Here is a 22,512-nt window from a genome sequence, read left to right as displayed (position 1 = left end):
CTTCCTCCACCCACCCCACACACAAGGGTACAGACATACACATTATCTGCCTAATGTTGTGCAAGTGAAGTAAACACATACTAAGTAAACATTATAAACTGGGTGGTTCGAGCCATGAATGCTGATTGGCTGACAGCCATGGTATATCAGACCGTATACCACGGGTATGACAAAACATTTATTTTTACTGCTCTAATTATGTTGGTAACCCGTTTATAAGGCAACTCGGGTGTTTGTGGTTAATGGCCAATATAGCACGGCTGAGGGCTGTATCCAGGCACTCCGCGTTGCGATGCGCGTAAGAACAGTCCTTAGCCGTGTTATATTGGCCATATACCACACTTCCTTGTGCCTTATTGCTTAAGCATACTATAAAAAAGACACACTTTTATATAATTAACACTGACCACTAGATATCAAGGGCTGTTACAGTGTCTTTCCTTTATATCCAATCAACTTGTTAAAACAGAATTTATTCCAAAGGGATACAGTGGCTCAAAAAGGTTTCATAAAAGTGGCCAATTTATACAAGGCTGTCATCTCTGTAAGTTATTTAAATCAATACTCAATTTGACAGATGTAATACATACACAAGCTGCTTTACACTTTCTTTTTCTTTGGTTGTCCACTGAATGGAGTCTTCTCACACTGGATGCTTCATGATCAAAGAGGAGCACTTCAGTCTCATCCCGTACAACAGGTTTTTAATAAAGGCAGCGATTAAAAAAAGCCATCTCCATCTGTTCTTTCTTTCCTTTCTTCTGCTTATTTCATCACGTCTTGAAACTGTGTTCATTATCCTTGGGATGTACCGTGAAGTACAATGTAAGTCCAGATGAGTCCATTATGAGTGTACCCTGGTTATCCAGAAATCTGCAGGGACAAGTGAAGTAGTCATATAAAGAACATAGAATATAAAATATAGAACATAGACGTCTCCATCCATCTCTATTCCGCATCCAAAGAACTACTGCATTTCTGTCGCTGTCTTTCTCTGTCAGTCTGCAACAGTGTGCAGAGGCAGTGGGAAGCTCGGCTGTCTACCATTCCAAAAATATGTCAGGTAGTGGTGATTAATGGAGAGTGTCTTCCTGTGGTCAGCTTGGTTGGCATGCCTCAGTTTCAGTCCAACGCGGTGCACAACCCATAAAGCCGGATCTCTTTTGAGACTGGATCCTTGATACTTGTAGGTGATTCCATACACTGAACGCAAGGGTATGAGTCTTAGACAAGAGTAAGAAATATGTCAATAGCCTGGGGACAAGGGAAGCCAATCAAGCTGGTAGAGCCACTTGAACCAATATGCCTTCAACTAATGAGAGCAGCAGAATAAATGATGAGGGGTAAAACAGCTCAACAGCTCATAGCCTGAGGTGCTAAAGCTCTGTTACAACAGGTCACAGACCATGCTCGGGTCATCCACTGGTTGGTCATGTAAAGTTATTGGCATCTGGAGCTGATGCAGTGTTTGTAGGATGGGAGAACGTGATGCCCCACACTGCAAAAGCGCCTGGTGCCATAACCGCCCAGGCCCGGAATCAACACAGAAACGGCATGACGGATGGGTATCGTGCCACCCTCGCTTCTATAACAAGTCACCTAGGGACCAGTCTGAGGGCCACAAGTCACGGTTCTCTCTTATCAGCATCCAACAATTAGCTAACAGAATGTTCCTAGGCAGAAAGTAACCCATGGAAAAGGCAGTCATCTATGACAAAAATACCTACTGTCATCATGAGAGAGAAAAGAACGACCACTTCATGAGCAGGCAGGCATGAGCGGTGTTTACTTATTAGAAACAGGTTGGAGAACTTACTTTTTTATAATAAGAAAATAGTATATTTGAAGACCCTGAAGGCATGTTGTCCTCCATACTGACGTGATGTCTACTGTACCAGTGAGTGGGATGAATGAGGTAGGGAGCAGCTGATTGTCACGATCGTCAATGGGAGAGAGAGAGGACCAAGGCGCAGCGTGTGGAAAATACATCTTCTCTTTAATTGGAAGAAGGACAACGAAACAAAACAACAAACGTGAAGCTATCAAAAGACTAAGTGCAAACATGCAACATAGACACAGACAATTACCCACAAAAACCTAGTGCCTATGGCTGCCTTAAATATGGCTCCCAATCAGAGACAATTAATGACATCTGTCTCTGATTGAGAACCATTCAGGCAACCATAGACACAGCTAGACTTCTATACTAAACATAAACCCAACTACTCTAATAAACCCCCTAAACCTTACAACCACCCTAGACACTACAAAAAACACATACATTCCCCATGTCACACCCTGACCTAACTAAAATAATAAAGAAAACAAAGAATACTAAGGCCAGGGTGTGACAGTACCCCCCCCCCCAAAGGTGCGGACTCCGACCGCACAAACTGACATAGAAAGGGGAGAGTCCGGGGTGGGCCCCATCATGGCGGCGGCTCGGGTGCGGGACGTGGCCCCCACTCCACCATTGTCCATACCCGCTTTGGTAGCCTCCTCCAAATGGCCACCCTCCAAATACCCCCACCTAAAATAATAGGCCTCAGTAGGACAAGGGGCAGCACCGGGACAAGGGGCAGCACCGGGACAAGGGGCAGCACCGGGACAAGGGGCAGCCCCGGGATAAGGGGCAGCTCCGGACTGAAGGACGGCAGCTCCGGACTGAGGGGCGGATCCTGGCTGGCTGGCTCTGGCGGATCCTGGCTGGCTGGCTCTGGCGGATCCTGGCTGGCTGACGGCTCTGGCGGATCCTGGCTGGCTGACGGCTCTGGCGGATCCTGGCTGGCTGACGGCTCTGGCGGATCCTGGCTGGCTGACGGCTCTGGCTGGTCTTGGCTGGCTGACGGCTCTGGCTGGTCTTGGCTGGCTGACGGCTCTGGCTGGTCTTGGCTGGCTGACGGCTCTGGCTGGTCATGTCTGGCTGGCGGCTCTGGCTGGTCCTGTCTGGTTGGCGGCTCTGGCTGGTCCTGTCTGGTTGGCGGCTCTGGCAGATCCTGTCTGGTTGGCGGCTCTGGCAGATCCTGTCTGGTTGGCGGCTCTGGCAGATCCTGTCTGGTTGGCGGCTCTGGCAGATCCTGTCTGGTTGGCGGCTCTGGCAGATCCTGTCTGGTTGGCGGCTCTGGCAGATCCTGTCTGGTTGGCGGCTCTGGCAGATCCTGACTGACGAATGGCTCTAGCGGCTCCTGACTGACTAACGGCTCTGACGGCTCGGGACAGACGGGCGGCTCTAATGGCTCTGTGCAGACGGATGGCTCAGATGGCGCTGGGTAGACGGATGGCTCAGATGGCGCTGGGTAGACGGATGGCTCAGATGGCGCTTGGCAGACGGATGGCTCAGATGGCGCTTGGCAGACGGATAGCTCAGATGGCGTTGGGCAGACGGACAGTTCAGACGGCGTTGGGCAGACGGGCAGTTCAGGCGCCGCTGGGCAGACGGCAGACTCTGGCCGGCTGAGACGCACTATAGGCCTGGTGCGTGGCGCCGGAACTGGAGGTACCGGGCTAAGGACACGCACCTTTAGGCTAGTGCGGGGAGCAGCAACAGGACGCACAGGACTCTGGGGACACACAGGAGGCTTGGTGCGTGGTGTAGGCACTGGTGGTAATGGGCTGGAGACAAGCACCATAGGGCTAGTGCGTGGAGGAGGAACAGGGCTCTGGAAACGCACTGGAAGCCTGGTGCGTGGTGTAGGCACTGGTGGTACTGGGCTGGGGCGGGGAGGTGGCGCCGGAAATACCGGACCGTGCAGGCGTACTGGCTCCCTTGAGCACTGAGCCTGCCCAACCTTACCTGGTTGTATGCTCCCCGTCGCCCGACCAGTGCGGGGAGGTGGAATAACCCGCACCGGCCTATGTAGGCGAACCGGGGACACCATGCGTAAGGCTGGTGCCATGTAAGCCGGCCCGAGGAGACGCACTGGTGGCCAGATGCGTTGGGCCGGCTTCATGACATCCGGCTCAACGCTCAATCTAGCCCGGCCGATACGTGGAGCTGGAATGTACCGAGCCGGGCTATGCACGCGTACAGGAGACACCATGCGCTCTACTGCGTAACACGGTGTCTGCCCGTACTCTCGCTCTCCACGGTTAGCCTGGGAAGTGGGCGCAGGTCTCCTACCTGCCCTCGGCCCACTACCTCTTAGCCCCCCCCCCCAAGAAAATTTTGGGTTGTACTCACGGGCTTCCAGCCTTGCTTCCGTGCTGCCTCCTCATATCGCCGCCTCTCTGCTTTCGCTGCCTCCAGCTCAGCTTTGGGGCGGCGATATTCTCCTGGTTGAGCCCAAGGTCCCTTACCATCCAATTCGTCCTCCCATGTCCAGAAATCCTGTGTAGGTGGGTCCTGTTGCCGCTTGACACGCCACTTGGTCCGATTTAGGTGGGTAATTCTGTCACGATCGTCAATGGGAGAGAGAGAGGACCAAGGCGCAGCGTGTGGAAAATACATCTTCTCTTTAATTGGAAGAAGGACAACGAAACAAAACAACAAACGTGAAGCTATCAAAAGACTAAGTGCAAACATGCAACATAGACACAGACAATTACCCACAAAAACCTAGTGCCTATGGCTGCCTTAAATATGGCTCCCAATCAGAGACAATTAATGACATCTGTCTCTGATTGAGAACCATTCAGGCAACCATAGACACAGCTAGACTTCTATACTAAACATAAACCCAACTACTCTAATAAACCCCCTAAACCTTACAACCACCCTAGACACTACAAAAAACACATACATTCCCCATGTCACACCCTGACCTAACTAAAATAATAAAGAAAACAAAGAATACTAAGGCCAGGGTGTGACACTGATGAGAATTGGAGGTGCATTCTTAGAAAAAAAAGGTGCTATCTAGAACATAAAAGGGTTCTTCGGCTGTCCCCATAGGATACACCTTCGAAGAGCCCTTTTTGGTTCCAGGTAGAACCCTTTTGGTTCCATGTAAAATCCTTTCCACAAAGGGTTCTACATGGAACCCAAAAGGGTTCTACCTGGAACCAAAAGGGTTCTCCTATGGAGACAGCTGGAAGAACCCTTTTGGAACCCTTTTTTCTAAGAGTGTAGATCAGAGACCTGGGTGGTCAAGGTGTGGTTCAATAGTTGATTTTGTGTCATTTCCTGTTTATGGATGCACTTTTGAGAGTTTTTATTACATTGTGAAAACAGAATCAAGAAAGGAGGCATTGTAGTCTGCAATGTGATACAGGGAAAATACAAAAAATGATGAAAAGTTATCAGGAAAATGCTGCAAAGAACATAATGTACTGTATGTCAATCTTCATAAAAGCAGCACTATAGTTCACCAGCTTTGTGTCTCTGCATGACGTTTTATCACACTAGCTCAAGATAGTATAGCCTGATTAAATTGTGGTCTACAGATGTATGCTCTTAATTTGAGGAGTTTAATCCTGCAGCAACAGGAAATTTGAATTATTGTGTGGATTATAAAAATTTACATTTGTGTAGGGTTTGATACATTTTTGCTATAGCAAATAAAGTCTGAAATGTTAAAGTGGAAATTACAAACTTTAGAACCCTTTTTAAACCTTGAATACACAACAAGTTAGCATTTTCTGAAGTGCAGGAAATGTTCTTGCAACAACAGGGTCACCACATTAAGATCCTACACCTGTATGTTTCTGTGTCAAAGCCCTGCCACAGACTTCCTTCTGGTGCATGTACCCTTTTTCAGTAGAAAAAAGACAGATGATGTAGCTGATGAATTCTGGCAACTTAATTGAAGCTTAAGTAGTGAAACTGACACTAACTGGAACTTTAAAAAAATATTCATTTTTTTTTTTTTACACAGGAACTTCTCATTTGCTTCAAGTTAATCAGTATCACCACAATGCATATTTATAGACAGCCTACTTTAAATTCAAAAGGATATACTATACTAAATGTTTGTTTTTACTCACTTTTGATTGTTAACAAACATTGGATTAAGTGTTATTTATAATCTAATTATGTACAAAGCTTCTGTGTTTATCGCTTACCTATTGGCTGTTAGTGAACGTGCATAGTTAATTTACTTTATAGTTGTAGATTATTAATGGTCTGTACAATCCCCCTGCAATGTTCTTTTCTGTAGTTTGTCTTTCTGTGTTTTTCATAGATTGAAGGAGGTGGCCAGTGGAACAGGAAATGTAACACACGGCTGTTTAAAAAAAAGTTAAACTAAAGGGGATAAAAGAGGAAGTCACTGAGCAGCCATACACAAATACATTAGCGTATAGCTAGTTACGTTCATTCCCACTGTCATCCATTTTGACATGAAGATGGTTGGAAGCTGGTTGTTTCTCCTCATCTCTCTCCAAGGATATGAGGCTCCCTCCACCCCCAGTAAGATTGTCCTGTTGGATGCTACACCTGTGATATTAATTTTAATGTTCATTTATTCAACTTGTTTAAGACCTGGTGCTACGACAACACATCCGGCCAATGTGCCCTCAACTTTTGATACTGTTTTTAATCTTGGAGAATCTTTGTAGGATTTATTATAATTTGTACATGTATTTGTGTTAATAAGATAGTGAGGTTTAGATTGTCTTCTGATCATTTTATCGTGTACTCATGTTGATGGATGGTTTCCGCTCAGTTGACATTTGTCTTGAATTTTTTTTCAATGTTCACATAAGTGTGTCAGCAAATTATATATATATATATTTTTCTCCAGTTATTAATAATTGTTTTAGACTATGACATATAGGAAATATAACCGTTACATTTCAAAAACTCTCAAGTTTTTGGTTGAGCTATATTTATTGAATTGATGTACATCGACTTACCTCGTACGTAATGTAATTACATAATGCCAATTTAATTACCTTTCTGTTTCTTTGGGAGTCATCAAATAATAAATAAATTACACTTTATACCAGGTATTATAGCAATTTATTTGATCAAACTATTACATAACTACCTAGAAACACAAAATAATCTGAAAAGTAAAGTTTCATGTGCCATTTCTATTGCTGATGCGACACCAAAAGTCCCCTGCTAGTCTGAGATTGACGTCAACTACTTTGGGGTTTCCTGTAACATGGCCATCCATCTTGTCGTATACATTCACATACTGATAAAATGATTAATTTCATTCAATGTGATGGTGGAAAAGTACTCTAGTCATGATATACATGAAGGTATAGACCCCTTAATATATGTTATCTGATTTGTCTCTTAAAAAACTGTAAACACCCAATGTAATTATGCAACTCATCTTGATATCATACCACATCTCCCATTTAAACAGATTTTCAATTTCTGTTCCATTTTTTCAGATGTAAACTGCCTGATCATTAATCTGGATTATGTCAACTGCATCTGGAGTGAACAGAGGATCCCAGAGGTCAACTTCACCTTTTTCAGCAACAGGTTAGTGCAATGTGATGGGTGTTGAGGTCTTTGTCCAAAATGCTTGCCGTGCATCACTGTGATGTGGTGTCACACATTGGTGGTGGTTGAGGTGAGTTTTCCCCTTACAATGAAAAGTACTTTGAGACTCTCTATATGAATTAATATATTATTGTTATTACACTCCTTACCATATGTATTTGTGGACAGTGAAGCTACCATTTTAAATGTGGCTCTAAACTCCAGCATTTTTAATTTTAGAACAAATGTTTCACATGAGGTGACAGTACAGAATGCCACATTTTATTTGAGGGTATGTTCATACAATACATACTGTATCTTTTACCATTTACAAATGAACACTTTATGTACAGGTAACTGCCAAAATAATTAAAACACTTGAGTAAATGAGGGATACAAAGTATATTGAAAGCAGGTGCTTCCACACAGGTGTGGTTCCTGAGTTAATTAAGCAATTAACATCCCATCATGCCATATTTTGACCACTATTTTGGCTACCATGGTAATGCCCCAATATGATGAAAATACCCTTATCCACAGGGCACACGTCACTGATTGGTTTGATGAGCATGAAAACAATGTAAAACCATATTTCATGGCCGTCTCAGTTACCAGATCTCAATCCAATTGAACACTTATAGGAGATTCTGAAGTGGCGAATGAGACAATGTTTTCTACCACCATCAACAAAACACCAAATGATGGAATTTCTCGTGGAAGAATGTTGCCACATCCCTCCAATAGAGTTCCAGATACTTGTAGAATCTATGCCGAGGTGCATCAAATGTGTTCTGGCTCTTGATGGCCCAATACCCTATTAAAACTTCTCTAGGGTAGGGGGCAGCATTCGGAATTTTGGATGAAAAGCATGCCCAAATTAAACTGCCTGCTACTCAGGCCCAGAAGATATGATATGCATATAACTGGTAGATTTGGATAGAAAACACTCTAAAGTTTCCAAAACTGTTAAAATAGTGTCTGTGAGTATAACAGACCTGATTTGGCAGGCGAAAACCTGAGAAAAATCCATTCAGGAAGTAGTTTTTTTTGTTGGTTTTGTAGTTTTCTAATCAATGCCATTACAGTATCCATTGACTTAGGACTCAAATTGCAGTTCCTATGCCTTCCACTAGATGTCAACAGTCTTTAGAAATTGTTTCAGGCTTGTATTCTGAAAAATGAGGGAGTAAGAGCAGTCTGAATGACTGGACCCTGCCCGTGTCACAGAGCTTTTTCATGCGCGTGTGCCTTTCTTGTTTACCTTTTATATTGACGACGTTATTGTCCGGTTGAAATATTATCGATTATTTAGGCTAAAAACAACCTGAGGATTGAATATATACATCGTTTGACATGTTTCTATGAACTTTACGGATACAATTTGGATTTTTGTCTGCATGTTGTGATTGCGTTTGAGCCTGTGGATTACTGAAGAAAACGTGCGAATAAAACAGAGGTTTTTGGATATAAAGAGACTTTATCGAACAAAAGGAACATTTATTGAGTAAATTATTGAGTAAATGAATGTCTGCTGAGTGCAACCATATGAAGATCATCAAAGGTAAGGGATTAATTTTATCTCTATTTCTGACTTGTGTAACTCTTCTACTTGGCTGGTTACTGTTTGTAATGATTTGTCTGCTGGGCTATGTTCTCAAATAATCGTAAGGTATGCTTTCGCCGTAAAGCATTTTTTAAATCTGGCACCGTGGTTGGATTCACAAGAAGTTCATCTTTAAACCTATGTAAAATATGTTTTGTTTTCTGAATTTTTATAATGAGTATTTCTGTATTTGAATTTGGCACCCTGCAGTTTCACTGGCTGTTGAAGAGGTGGGACGCTACCGTCTCACGTACCCTAGAGAGGTTTTAAGACACTTTATGTTGATGTTTCCTTTATTTTGGTCGTTACCTGTATTTAGTCCCCCCATTTGAAGAAATTTGGACAAATTCAATTGTAGTGTATTAAAGTAGTCAGAAGTTTAGTATTTGGTCCCATATTCCTAGCACTCAATGACCACATCAACCTTGTGACTCTACAAACTCGTTGAATGCATTTGCATTTTGTTTTGGTTGTATTTCGGATTATATTTAGCCCAATAGGAACTGAATGGTGAATAATGTATTATGTCATTTGGAGTAACTTTTATTGTAATTTAGAATAGAAGATGTTTCCGAACACTTCTACATTAATGTGGATACTATGATGATTATGGATAATCATGAATCCTGAATAATGATTAGTGAGAAAGTTACAGAGGCACAAAGATCATACCCCCTAAAAAATGCTAACCTCCCCTGTTATTGGTAATGGTGAGAGGTTAGTATGTTTTGTTGTAGCTTCTATAACCTTCTCACTCATCACTATTCATGATTTATTTTCTTAATCATGGCATTATAAGGATTAATTTAGAAGTGTTCACAAACATCTTATCACAGAAAGAAAATTACTCCAGTCATCATTCACCATTCAGTTGCTATTAGGCAAAATATAACTCAAAACACAACCAAAACAAACTGCAAATGCATCCAACAAGTTTGTTGAGTCACTTTTGACTACTAACTATAATACATAAGTTAATTTGCCCAAATACTTATGACTTCTTCAAATGGGGGGACTAGATACATAAAATGCTTTCATTTCTAAACTGTAAAATACATACATTATGTTTGAAAATACCCTTGAATAAAAATTGACATTCTGTACTGTTGCCTCATAGGAAACATCTCAAATCCAAAATATTGGAGTATAGAGCCCAAAACATTTATAATTGCTTCACTGTCCGAATACATACGTAGGGGAGTGTATCTCTGTCAAATCTTAAATATCCGTACTTTGGTACTAATTCTCATCCATCATTTTCACATGGTATGTGTTTAGGTTCATCAAAGATAATATGGAGGAGTGCACAACATATCTACAGGAGAAGAGTTATTCTGTGGGATGTAGACTGTCCTATGACAATGTCTGACAGGTTTAGAACACTGACAACCAAGCTGGTCCATCAGAACAACAGTTATGTGCAGACCCATAACCTGAAAAGCATGGGTAGGTTCTTTTTCTCAATCAAATCAGAACCTTACATACAGAACAGCATGTAACATGAAGAACAATAGTCATCTTACTTTAGGCTTTTTAACGCGTGTTTTTCCTATTTCAATCTTCATTTGATTGAAATGTCGTTAACATTTGACCCTCCTTAATGCTTTTTCTAGTGAAGCTTTACCCTCCTGTTAACCTGTCAGTTGAGATGAACAAAGACCCAGAGCTGAATCTGTACTGGAACAACAGCAAGAACACCTACTGCATTGAGAGTGAAGTTCGCTACAGAATAAACAGCGAGAAGTGGAAGGTGGGGATGGGTCAGGACTCAGGAGTTGGACCACTGTTTGGACACTGTAGCCTACTGGTCATTTTTCAACAAAATACTGGACAAATGTTTGAAAAAACTATCTCTCTCTCCTCCACTCTCTCTTTGTTCCTTTCTTCAGACATCTACTCCAAGCAAGGAACAGAAGTATGCTGTGGCTTTTCCGTTAAAGAGCAGTCGTTATGAGTTTCAAGTGAGAGCACGAGTAAACGACATCTGTGGCGAGTCCAAGTTCTGGAGTGAATGGAGTCAGCCCATTCAATGGGATTCCATGAAGGGAAATAACTTCACAGGTAAATACATACAAAATCTCTGCTTTGCTTTATGGTTATAAAGTTGTGCTCAGACTTCTGTCAGGACTTTGTCATGTCAACCTTTCTCTTTGGCCTAGACATATCTGGCAGCTCAATGTCTGTGTGGAAGCCAGTACTGTCATTAGTGGGTACCATGACACTCTTCATATTGGCCTGCATGCTGGTCTACAGGGAAAGGTGGGTTTGCCAACAGAAGTTAACACCACACTTACACCCCAAATAAAGACTAAAATCAAGGGGTATAGTTTACATTATAAAAAAATCAAAGTCTCCTCCATTCTTCCTCTGAAAAAAAGTGATACTCTGATTTTGAACTAACCCTATCTCTTTGTAGAGAACGACTGAGATTCATCCTCATTCCCATTGTGCCTAATCCAGGCAAGAACCTAGATGAGAATGTAGAGGTAATATTTATCCCTGGTCCCATGCATTGCACTTCATTATAATCTTTGTTTCTCTATTACTGTTATCTACAGTTTAAATCCCATCTTATATCTCACATATTACATGTAACCTTTACCTTTAAAGGCCTGGCTTCCCATCTCCAAGGACATTTGCTTCCAGCCTAACTTCACTGAGTTTGCCTGTCCTGTTCGTGAGTACAGTCTGGTTCCCCAAACTGGCAGCGTCAGCGAATCTGAGAGCAACTTCTCCATCCTAACAGACCAGTCAGATTGCCTGTCCACGTGTTCCTCCTCAGCTTCCACTTTTCCTGTCACAAGTGAAAATGAACAAGCTGGTATTGAGTGAGACTTACAAAGGCTGCATTCTAATTACCCTTCTCCCCTAGGTGTGCACTTCCTTGATCCCCCTCATTGATAATACGTATTAGATTGGTGTATGCATGGGCTAAAGGGAGTTTCTATCAGATTTCTTTTTAGAATTTTAACATATGAACATCCTTAATATTACGGTAATAAATCCAAGCATTTTTGTTTGATGTTCAACCATTTGTAAGATTTTTAAATGCATCGATTTTTGAGAGAGAATACAACATAAAATGCTCTGAACATTGCAATAATGACATACCCTCCTTGTATTGCGAGAAAAAAAGCTGTTAATTACACAAACTGACCACATACAATATAGTAGCGTTATGAGCTAGGCTACTTATGAGCGTGCATGTCTAAAATGTTTCTAATAATGTCATAAAAAAAAGATATCTATAGCATATACAAGCTAATGAAAAAATGATCTTAGCAGCTGAAATGATGGGCACAGGGTTAAACATGATTCAGCTGACAGTTTTAATATTATAAACAATCCCTTGTGAAATTTAAATTGTACTATTGCACACTGTATCTCGTTGGAATAGAGTGAGCATCTGAAATGTTGAATATTAGCCTATACTTTCATTAAAATGGTATCTTATACTAGCTTGTATTTACATTTATTAGGGATACCCACTGCTCTTCCTGTGGTCCAAACACATTAAGGCACTTACATTAAATATAAAACAAAAGGTAAAACAGTACATCATACCACATTATTACACCACTGCATATCTACATTACAAAATGTATAATACCACCATACAACAATTTTACAATGTACATGTGTGGAGAGTGTGTGTGCTAGCGGTTGTGTGCGTATGCGTGTGTCTGTACCTTTGTGTATATTTCTTCACAGTCCCCGCTGTTCCATAAGGTATATTTTAATCTGTTTTTTAAAATCTGATTGTAATAGTATTTTCTTTAAATTTGGTTTCCGAGCGGGGGCTACTGCTATAAAAATTACTATAGGCTATTGGCCTATTTCCTCTTAAATAAATATGATAAACGTTGCCTCCTAATGTTGCATGATATCCTGTAATCCTACCAGTGGCGACCTGTCATTCAGGGCAGGTGCCCCACCTGTTTTAAGTCATGTCAGTTTGCAAACAATGTAAAAAAAAAAAATAACATAGTCATTGAGATAATAAAGCTGCAGACAAACATGGTCTCTTTTTTTGCTTTCTTGAGTAACATGCTGACCACACCGCTCGTGTCACGTCCTCGAGCTTTGCAAAATAATTTTACACATACATGTTATTCAATCATTGAACCCACACTGCTCGCGCGAGTCAACGAGTGTCTGTGTAGCCAGGCGATAAAATAGAACTTGGTTCTATTTGTGACACTTGATGCGCTGCAAGTCCCGCCTCTCCCATCTCCTCATTGGTTTTTAGGAGCATATACCCACATGGGTGATTGAAAGATGACCTGAGGTCCACATTCCAGACCAGTTGGTGGTGACAATGCACCTTAAAGTTGCTTGCTAACCGCAATATAAAGTCCAAAGAAGAAGAAGAGCTCTGAAGGAGGAGAGATGACTAGAAATGAACTCGGTTTACCCTTTTATCTGTGGATTAATTGTCGGAGTAGAGGACCTTGTGCATTTCAGGTAAAATAATAACCCAATGTTTATATCACAGGACAAATTAGCTAGCAACACCAAGCTAGCTAGCTAAATTGCCATAAATGTTAATGCTTTTTGACCTGTCCCCAAATTAATATAGTTGGTTCAGAGTTTGTTTGATATTTCAACCTGCGTGTCCTGATTGTGTCTGGTGTGGGTGGACAAAATCAACATGTGCACGATGGTGCATGCATGCATGCGCACGAGCGGTCTGGTCAGCATGTAAGGCAGCTCCAAAATGCAGGTGTTTCAGCCTAGCTCAGGGCTTTCTGTGGTGGTGGGGCAGCCAGCAGAAAATATGGAGCGTAGGGTTTGTTAAGGTTCTCTAGTTGCGTCGTGATTGGTTCAGTGTTTTGTCAGTCATGGGGACACTACATCACCACAAAATCTACGGGTAGAGCTAGAAAATTCTAGCCCCTTGGGTGCTGCCATAGAGTTACATTAGAGGTGCCCGTTCCAGGCATTTTTTTCTAGTCCCACAACAAAACGCAACAAAGCTCCTATGCAAAGCCCTCACTCTGTCACTCAGAAACTTATGCCCTGTTTACGTGACGTATTTAATCTTTCATCTTCACGGAGTCTTGACTGAAAAGTGTAGAGTTTGTAATTCAAGCTGGAGTAGAGCCTGTCTCTTGTCAGAGATCAAATTTATTTTAGAAGATTGCAAAATATGATCTGTTCATTCAAGACAGGATAAATATATTGTTTCTGGTAATAATAAAACATGTTTTGTTTAGTTACTTTTTCCTCAACTTGTTTCTCTACCTTTATAGCAAGTCAAGCTAGCTTGCACTGCAGAGCAGCTGGCTAAAATCTAGGCTAGGTTAAAGATACCACCGTAGCTAGCAACTTCCACCTAATAATTATAATAAAAAACAAACGTAATTGCAATAAACTTAAACAGGAGGCAACAGTCATATAATACACATTGGCTGTTAACACATTACTATTAAAATAGTACTTATAGGATAGGGTGACCAGACATCCCCGTTTTCCGGGGACAGTCCCCGTTTTTGGTGGCCTGTCCTCGGAAATGTCCCTGTTTTTTACAGTGCATTAAAAACAGACTGCAAAGTGAAATAATATTTTACGTGGCAAGAAAGACCGGGCAGTAGAGCCTACCAGTTGACTTCTCAATCGCGTTGTGCTTGTTTCGTCCAGCAGAGGAGGCTGCTCGCTATAGCAGCTTCATTCACTCTTCTTCTTCTACTAACTACTTGCTCCCGCTAGTTTTAGAGAAAACTGCTGTGGAAAACTCGGCCAGAAGCTAGCAAGTGTCAAGTGAATCCACAACATCACCACAAACGTCTTTTCAAGCCAGGTAAGTTACAATCGTTTGAGATACTAGCTAGTGATGTTAAAATGTCACAATTTATTATATAGATAGATGATCTGCTCTATAAGGTTTTAAATAGGTTATGCTAGCTAACATTAGCTATGTCGACTAAGTTATCTAGCTAGGTTAGCTAGCTACTGTCTTGGTAGCTAGGTTAAACAACGTTCACATGTAAACATGATTATATTAAATGAATGCACAATTAATTATGAGAATATTTAATATTTATTTGTAGATTACAATTTTAATGGTTTGGCATTATAATAAGTAACGTAAACTCACCCCATTCCGTACAAATGTGCGCAACCGCGACATTCAAACGAGCCTGCAAAGAAAACGAATGGGACTGTAGCGACTGTGTTGACTTCAAAATCTGGGGTGTGAACTACGTTTCTATTCAAGCGTTGATCGACATGGTAATGGCTCTATAGTATTGGAGAAAAGTTGAAAAAACGGACCCTCCATTACAGGTGTAGCACTTCGCTCATCGTTTAAAAACAAGAAATGGACAGTGACGGGGGTAAGGGGGGGATACCTAGTCATTTTTTGCGTCATCACTGCATGCGATCATGACTCTCAAAGCCGCTGTTACCTTCTGAAGATCACTTTAGCACCGCCCTGAAAACCCTTCAAATAGGTATGTAATGATACATTATATAAACTCTTTATAGTGTTTTGTTTACATTGTAGAGGCAATAAGGGGGATAAGTTGGACAGATCGAGTGAAAAAAAGCAGTTTTCCCACACGATAACTGTCCTTCTCACTATCACGCATTAGTTTCGCTTCCCCACCCGCCATTTTTAAAAAGACCCGATGGAGCTCATTGCCTTGTTGAATTATGCAGAAACGGGCAGCGTGGAGCTCATGTCATTGATTTTGTTTGAAAGGGGAGAAATTGTGCTTTACAATGATATTGACATTACAGTTGATCTGGAAGTATTACGTATTTGGGCCGCTAAAATAAGGTAAATTGTACGGACCAAGGCGATGTACAAAAGTGAGTGAGTTTACATTAGTGTGAAAATATATTTTGAAATTTTCATGGATAACATTAGCATAATATTTTCTGATAGAGTGGAGAGGAGGAAGACGATAGAAAGAAGAGTGAAAGAGAGAGGAGGAAAAGTAAAGATATGATTACAAAGCCTGCAAATGTATTATTCCAACCAATGGGAATCTGTTAACCAAAGTTTTTTATCTAATAGTGTACTATTTATTATTAAACATTGGAGAGGAAGGAGAAGGAAAAATGAAGGGTGTAAAAAGAGTGAAGCGAGGAGAGTGTATAAGAGTGAGGTGGAATGGTAAATAGAAGGAAGACGAGTGAAGAAAAGAGGAGAAAGATTGGAGCAGAAGAAAAAGTTAAGAGAGTAAGAAAAGCAGACAGAGGAGGTACAGGAAAAGGCGGGCCGAACAGGCCCCCAAACAAACAGGGAGTAGCAGCAGTGTATGGGTGGGGGGGTCAATGTAAATTGTCCGGTGGCGATTTTTATGAATTGTTCAGCAGTCTAATGGCTTGGGGGTAGAAGCTGTTGAGGAGCCTTTTGGTCCTAGACTTGGCTGTCCGGTACCGCTTGCCATATGGTAGCAGAGGAAACAGTCTATAACTTGGGTGACTGGAGTCTCTGATAATTTTATGGGCTTTCCACTGACACCGCCTATTATATAGGTCCTGGATGGCAGGAAGCTTGGCCCCAGTGATGTACTGGGCCGTTCGCACTCCCTCTGTAGCGCCTTACATGCTGACCAGACCGGACACGTCGCGTGCGCGAGCGTCGCAAAATAAATTTAGAAATCCATGTTATTCAATTATTGCACCCACACTGCTCGCACGGCCAACGAGCGTCTGCGACGCCAAGGGCTAAATTAGAACTCATTCCTATTTCTGACGCAGATCGCGCTACAAGTCCTGCCTCTCCCATCTCCTCATTGGTTTATAGAAGCAGGTACCGACGTGCCATCTCTTCATTGGTTATACCCACGTGGGTGATAGAAAGACAAACTGTTTTGCCGGTAGTCGTGGTAATACAATGAAAGTTGAGATGCGATCACCATATAATTTAAACAATGAAAAAGCCTGGAAGGAGGAGAGATGACTAGAAACGATTCGGTTGGCCGTTTTATGTGTGGATTAATTGTCGGAGTAGAGATCCTTGTGCAATTCAGGTAAAATAAAAACTCAATGTTTATATCCCAGGACAAATTAGCTAGCAACAGCAAGCTAGCTAAATAGGACAAATTAACGTTAGCTAGCAAGTGCAAGCTAACTAGCTAAATTACCATACATGTTTAATGCTTTTCGACCTGTCCCCAAATTAATGTCATTGGTTCAGAGTTTGTTTTGATATTTTAACCTGCGTGTCGTGATCGCGTTTGGTGTGGGGGGGCAAAATACATTTATGCATGATAGCGCACGATGGCGCAAGCGCGCAGCCGGTTTAGGCAAGGTGTTACGGTCAGATGCCGAGCAGTTGCCATATCAGGCGATGATAGAACCTGTCAGGATGCTCTCGATGGTGCAGCTGTAGAACCTTTTGAGGATCTGGGGACACATGCCAAATCTTTTCAGTCTCCTGAGGGGGGTAAAAAGGGCACGACTGTCTTGGTGTGTTTGGACCATGATAGTTCGTTGGTGATGTGGACACCAAGGAACTTGAAACTCTCGACCCGCTCCACTACAGCCCCGTTGATGTTAATGGGGGCCTGTTCGGCCCGCCTTTTCCTGTAGTCCACGATCAGCTCCTTTGTCTTGCTCACATTGAGGGAGAGGTTGTTGTCCTGGCATCACACTGCCAGTTCTCTGACCTCCTCCCTATAGGCCATCTCATCGTTGTCGGTGATCAGGCCTACCACTGTTGTGTCGTCAGCAAACTTAATGATGGTGTTGGAGTTGTTTGGCCACGCAGTCGTGGGTGAACAGGGAATACAGGAGGGGACTAAGTACACACCACTGTGGGGCCCCAGTGTTAAGGATCAGCGTGGCAGACGTGTTGTTGCCTACTCTTACCACCTGGGGGCGGCCCGTCATGAAGTCCAGGATCCAGTTGCAGTGGGAGGTGTTTAGTCCCAGAGTCCTTAGCTTAGTGATTAGCTTCGTGGGCACTATGGTGTTGAACGCTGAGCTGTAGTCAATGAACAGCATTCTCACATAGGTGTTCCTTTTGTCCAGATGAGAAAGGGCAGTGTGGAGTGCGTTTGAGATTGCATCATCTGTGGATATGTTGGGGCGATATGCAAATTGGAGTGGGTCTAGGGTGTCCTGGAGGATGCTGTTGATGTGAGCCATGACCAGCCTTTCAAAGCACTTCATGGCTACCGACGTGAGTGCCCCGGGGCGGTAATCATTTAGGCAGGTTACCTTCGCTTCCTTGAGCACAGGGACTATGGTGGTCTGCTCAAACATTTCAGGTATTTCAGACTCGGTCAGGGAGAGGTTGAAAATGTCAGTGTCTTGACAGTTGATCCGCGCATGCTTTGAGTACACGTCCTGGTAATCCGTCTGGCCCAGTGGCTTTGTGAATGTTGACCTGTTTGAAAATTTTGTTCACATCGGCTACCAAGAGCGTTATCACACAGTCATCCAAAACAGTTGGTGCTCTCGTGCATGCTTCAGTGTTGCTTACCTCGAAGGGAGCATAAAAGACATTTAGCTCGTCTGGTAGGCTCGCGTCACTGGGCAGCTCGCGTGTGGGTTTCCCTTTGTAGTCCGTAATAGTTTTCAAGCCCTGCCACATCCGACGAGCATCAGAGCCGGTGTAGTAGGATTCGATCTTAATCCTGTATTGACGCTTTGCTTATTTGATGGTTCGTCTGAGGGCGTAGCGGGATTTCTGATAAGCGTCCGGATTAGTCTCCCGCTCCTTGAAAGTGGCAGCTCTAGCCTTTAGCTTGATGCGGATGTTGCCTGTAATCCATGGCTTCTGGTTGGGATATGCACGTACAGTCACTGTGGGGACGACGTCATCGATGCACTTATTGATGAAGCTGATGACTGAGGTGGTGTATTCCTCAATGTCATTGGATGAATCCTGGAACATATTCCAGTCTGTGCTAGCAAAACAGTCCTGTAGTGTAGCATCCGCGTCACCTGAACACTTCCGTATTGAGCGAGTCACTGGTACTTCCTGCTTAAGATTATGCTTGTAAGCAGGAATCAGGAGGACATGCTGATAAATATTTGGTAAAACTGATTTAAGTTTGCCTGCATTAAAGTCCCCGGCCACTAGGAGCGCCGCTTCTGGGTGAGCATTTTCTTCTTTGCTTATGGCCTTATAGAGTTGATTGACAGCGGTCTTAGTGACAGCTTCACTTTGTGGTGGTAAATACGAATAATACAGATGAGAACTCTCTTGGTAGATAGTGTGGTCGACAGCTTATCATAAGGTACTCTACCTCAGGCAAGCAATACCTCGAGACTAGCAATACCTCGAGACAAGCTAGCTTGATAGTTAGTGAAACGGTGTGCCTCCCACCTGCTGTGTACTGGAGTCCTCCTTAGGACTAGCTAGCACACAGTGTCCTTCGCTCCCGCCTGCCGAACACCTGCCATCGTTAACAGAACTGTGCGAAAACAATGCCTGACAGGTGGGGGCGAAGGACACTGTTTACCAGTGTATGGCTAGCTAGCTACCGTTGTCGCCCCCGCCACTTCTATGTGGTTTATCAGTGGCTGGCATCCAAAGTTATTGTGCATTAACACCACCTACTGTACTGGAGCAGCTCCGCCTCCCACCTGTCCTACTTAAAAATTGGCGAATAGAAGCAATAAGAGGGGTTCCTGCAGATGAAGGGGGGAGGGATATTTTTAATTAGCTAGAGAATCATGGATTAACTTCTTCACTGCTAGTTATGGATAATATAGGCGTATTTATCCCGTTTCACCTTGGATGTATTAACTAGAAAAAGGCAAGACGTGTTTTTAATTCTGGTGCAGCTCTGCACTCACAAACGTATGAGCTAACTAGCTCATGCTTGTTAGTTATCTAGCTAGCTCAAAGGACATTAAAAGTTCCTACAAAGAAGCCGCTCCTCCTAGGTATAATTCTGTGGACGTCATTCAGATAATGCATGACATAACAAGATGCCCAGCGCTTCAAGCCTCCTCCTCAAACAACCCTCTCAAGCTCTTCCCTACCCACAAAATTTCAGTCGCATCTTGCGCCAATAGTTAGGTTACACTTGTCTGTCCATCACGCATGTGAACACCTAGGTTGCCTGCTCTGTCCGCACTGATTGGGGAAGTCATTTAATGAGCTAAATGTAAAAACTGTAGATTTCAGAAAGGAATGATATAAAATGGTACATTTTTGGGGTTCGAACCGGTTCAGAACTATATTTTGCTGGTCGGAAGAGTGGAACGAAACAAAAAAAAATAGTGGTTCTGTTCACAACAAAATTATTGGAAAATAATTGTGTTTCCAACCCCTTCTAGGGAGAAACAAAAACAATGAGGGGATGTTTACATAACACTACAGTTTCCATGACATACATTCTATAGTTATCAAGCCCAAATCACAAATCACTCTTTGCCAGAGGGAAGCTGAGTGTGAACCTCCTGAGGAGATAAAGGGCGACTTTCAGCCATGGGGGGCAACAACATCACAGCTACGTCATGCTAGCTTATCACAACCAGTCTTGGTTGTCTGCTTCCAGAGATACAGCAACTAACTACTACGCTGTAGCATATCTGGTATAGCTAACTCTTGCAAAATGTTCTGAAGTGCATTAGAAATGTACCGAATTGTTTTGATCATATACAGTCAGGTCCATAATTATTGGCACCCCTGATAAAGATGAGGGGGGTAAAGTATAAAATAAATAAATAATACAAATACTGAGCTATATTGTATGAAACAAAAAAAGGGGGAATTATATTATTTTATACTAATAAAGCTGCTCAGAGAAAGAGGTTTTGTTTAACAAGTTATCAAGTCTGGAGACTGAGATAGCCATTGCAAAATGTTGATTTTGTGGTCAATTAACCATTTCTTTGTGAATTTGATGTGTGCTTGGGGTTATTGTCTTGCTGGAAGATCCACTTGCTGCCAATAGTCAGCTTCCTGGCAGAGGCAACCAGGTTGTGGTATAAAACATCCTAGTACTTGGTAATGTTCATGATGTCGTTGACCTTAACAAGGGCCACAGGACCAGTAGAAGCAAAATAGCCCCATCAAGGGTGCCAATAATTATGGACCTGACGGTATATGACCAAACAATCATTTCTAATGCAAATAAACAATGTTTTGTCAGTTAGTGATCAGTTAGTGCTAAATCCACTCCTGACTTTCCCATGTCTAAAATAAAAACCTTAGTAAAGTGGTGTGTTTGTTTTGTTTATTAGAGTAATTCATTAGAGAAGTAACTCACCTGCTTCTCTTCTGTCCATTAATTCTGTCCTTCTGTCTCTTTGTTTTGTGGAGCTTTTGATCACAAGCATCTTCCAGAGAATTTCCTAAATGAGGAAACATTATCCAAAATCTCTGAATGGACACTTGCTAGTAATCACAGATACATGCCAGTCATGCGGTCACAAGCATTTCGTCCCACTTGTACTTTTGGAGGTTGAACTAGAACAGGTTCCTGAACCAATGTCCAGTGGCAAGTCATTCATCTTTCTCCTGAGACTCCTCCTCTTTTGGACATGCCACCTCCCACCAGGGAGGGAATCTCATCCACTTTGTTTACAAACAATCTCCTTTGGGCACAGAATTATCAGTTAATGACCATTTACCAAATATATTACAGTAGAAGAAATGAACACGGTAGCATTTATCAATACATTAGTGGATTCTATCGTGAAGTAGATGTTTATCCTTTCTTAAAGTGAAAACTAAATACTAACTTGCTTAATGGTATTTTCTTTTAAATGTTGTCTTACCCATGAGGTGATGGACTAGGGTAAAGTTGGCACAGACATTGACCAACCCTAATTTTTGTGTTTTAAAAACATTTAGCAGGACATCTGGCATGATTCCTGATCCTAAACTGTGGCGCCAGTTGCATGCCTTATGCTGTAAACACTTCCTCCACCCACCCCACACACAAGGGTACAGACATACACATTATCTGCCTAATGTTGTGCAAGTGAAGTAAACACATACTAAGTAAACATTATAAACTGGGTGGTTCGAGCCATGAATGCTGATTGGCTGACAGCCATGGTATATCAGACCGTATACCACGGGTATGACAAAACATTTATTTTTACTGCTCTAATTATGTTGGTAACCCGTTTATAAGGCAACTCGGGTGTTTGTGGTTAATGGCCAATATAGCACGGCTGAGGGCTGTATCCAGGCACTCCGCGTTGCGATGCGCGTAAGAACAGTCCTTAGCCGTGTTATATTGGCCATATACCACACTTCCTTGTGCCTTATTGCTTAAGCATACTATAAAAAAGACACACTTTTATATAATTAACACTGACCACTAGATATCAAGGGCTGTTACAGTGTCTTTCCTTTATATCCAATCAACTTGTTAAAACAGAATTTATTCCAAAGGGATACAGTGGCTCAAAAAGGTTTCATAAAAGTGGCCAATTTATACAAGGCTGTCATCTCTGTAAGTTATTTAAATCAATACTCAATTTGACAGATGTAATACATACACAAGCTGCTTTACACTTTCTTTTTCTTTGGTTGTCCACTGAATGGAGTCTTCTCACACTGGATGCTTCATGATCAAAGAGGAGCACTTCAGTCTCATCCCGTACA

General features: G+C 42.4%; 1 protein-coding gene and 1 long non-coding RNA gene across 4 annotated transcripts; one reads left to right on the top strand and one right to left on the bottom strand.

The window, feature by feature from the left end:
* Positions 1-4,403: 4,403 nt before the first annotated feature.
* LOC120021533 lies at positions 4,404-21,458 on the bottom strand. Of its 3 annotated transcripts, none has more exons than XR_005472524.1 (3): positions 21,164-21,457; positions 11,584-11,775; positions 4,404-4,452 (listed from the first exon to the last, which is right to left on the bottom strand). It is a non-coding gene; the product is annotated as an uncharacterized LOC120021533 (long non-coding RNA). The 3 variants fall into 3 exon arrangements; XR_005472526.1 differs by lacking the exon at positions 4,404-4,452 and adding an exon at positions 6,882-7,481 and having other exon boundaries at positions 21,164-21,458; XR_005472525.1 differs by lacking the exon at positions 4,404-4,452 and adding an exon at positions 10,974-11,449 and having other exon boundaries at positions 21,164-21,458.
* On the top strand, positions 6,205-12,010 carry LOC120021532 (cytokine receptor common subunit gamma-like). Its single transcript, XM_038965326.1, is given in 9 exon segments — positions 6,205-6,346; positions 7,285-7,378; positions 10,260-10,344; positions 10,346-10,427; positions 10,595-10,731; positions 10,871-11,042; positions 11,141-11,240; positions 11,398-11,467; positions 11,592-12,010. Coding segments are annotated over 9 exon segments (1,032 nt in total). The 5' UTR covers positions 6,205-6,276; the 3' UTR covers positions 11,814-12,010.
* Positions 21,459-22,512: the final 1,054 nt, after the last annotated feature.

This window comes from Salvelinus namaycush, chromosome 26 (assembly GCF_016432855.1).
Source record: "Salvelinus namaycush isolate Seneca chromosome 26, SaNama_1.0, whole genome shotgun sequence".
Lineage (NCBI taxonomy): Eukaryota > Metazoa > Chordata > Actinopteri > Salmoniformes > Salmonidae > Salvelinus > Salvelinus namaycush.
This window is presented reverse-complemented; position numbering and strand designations above follow the sequence as displayed.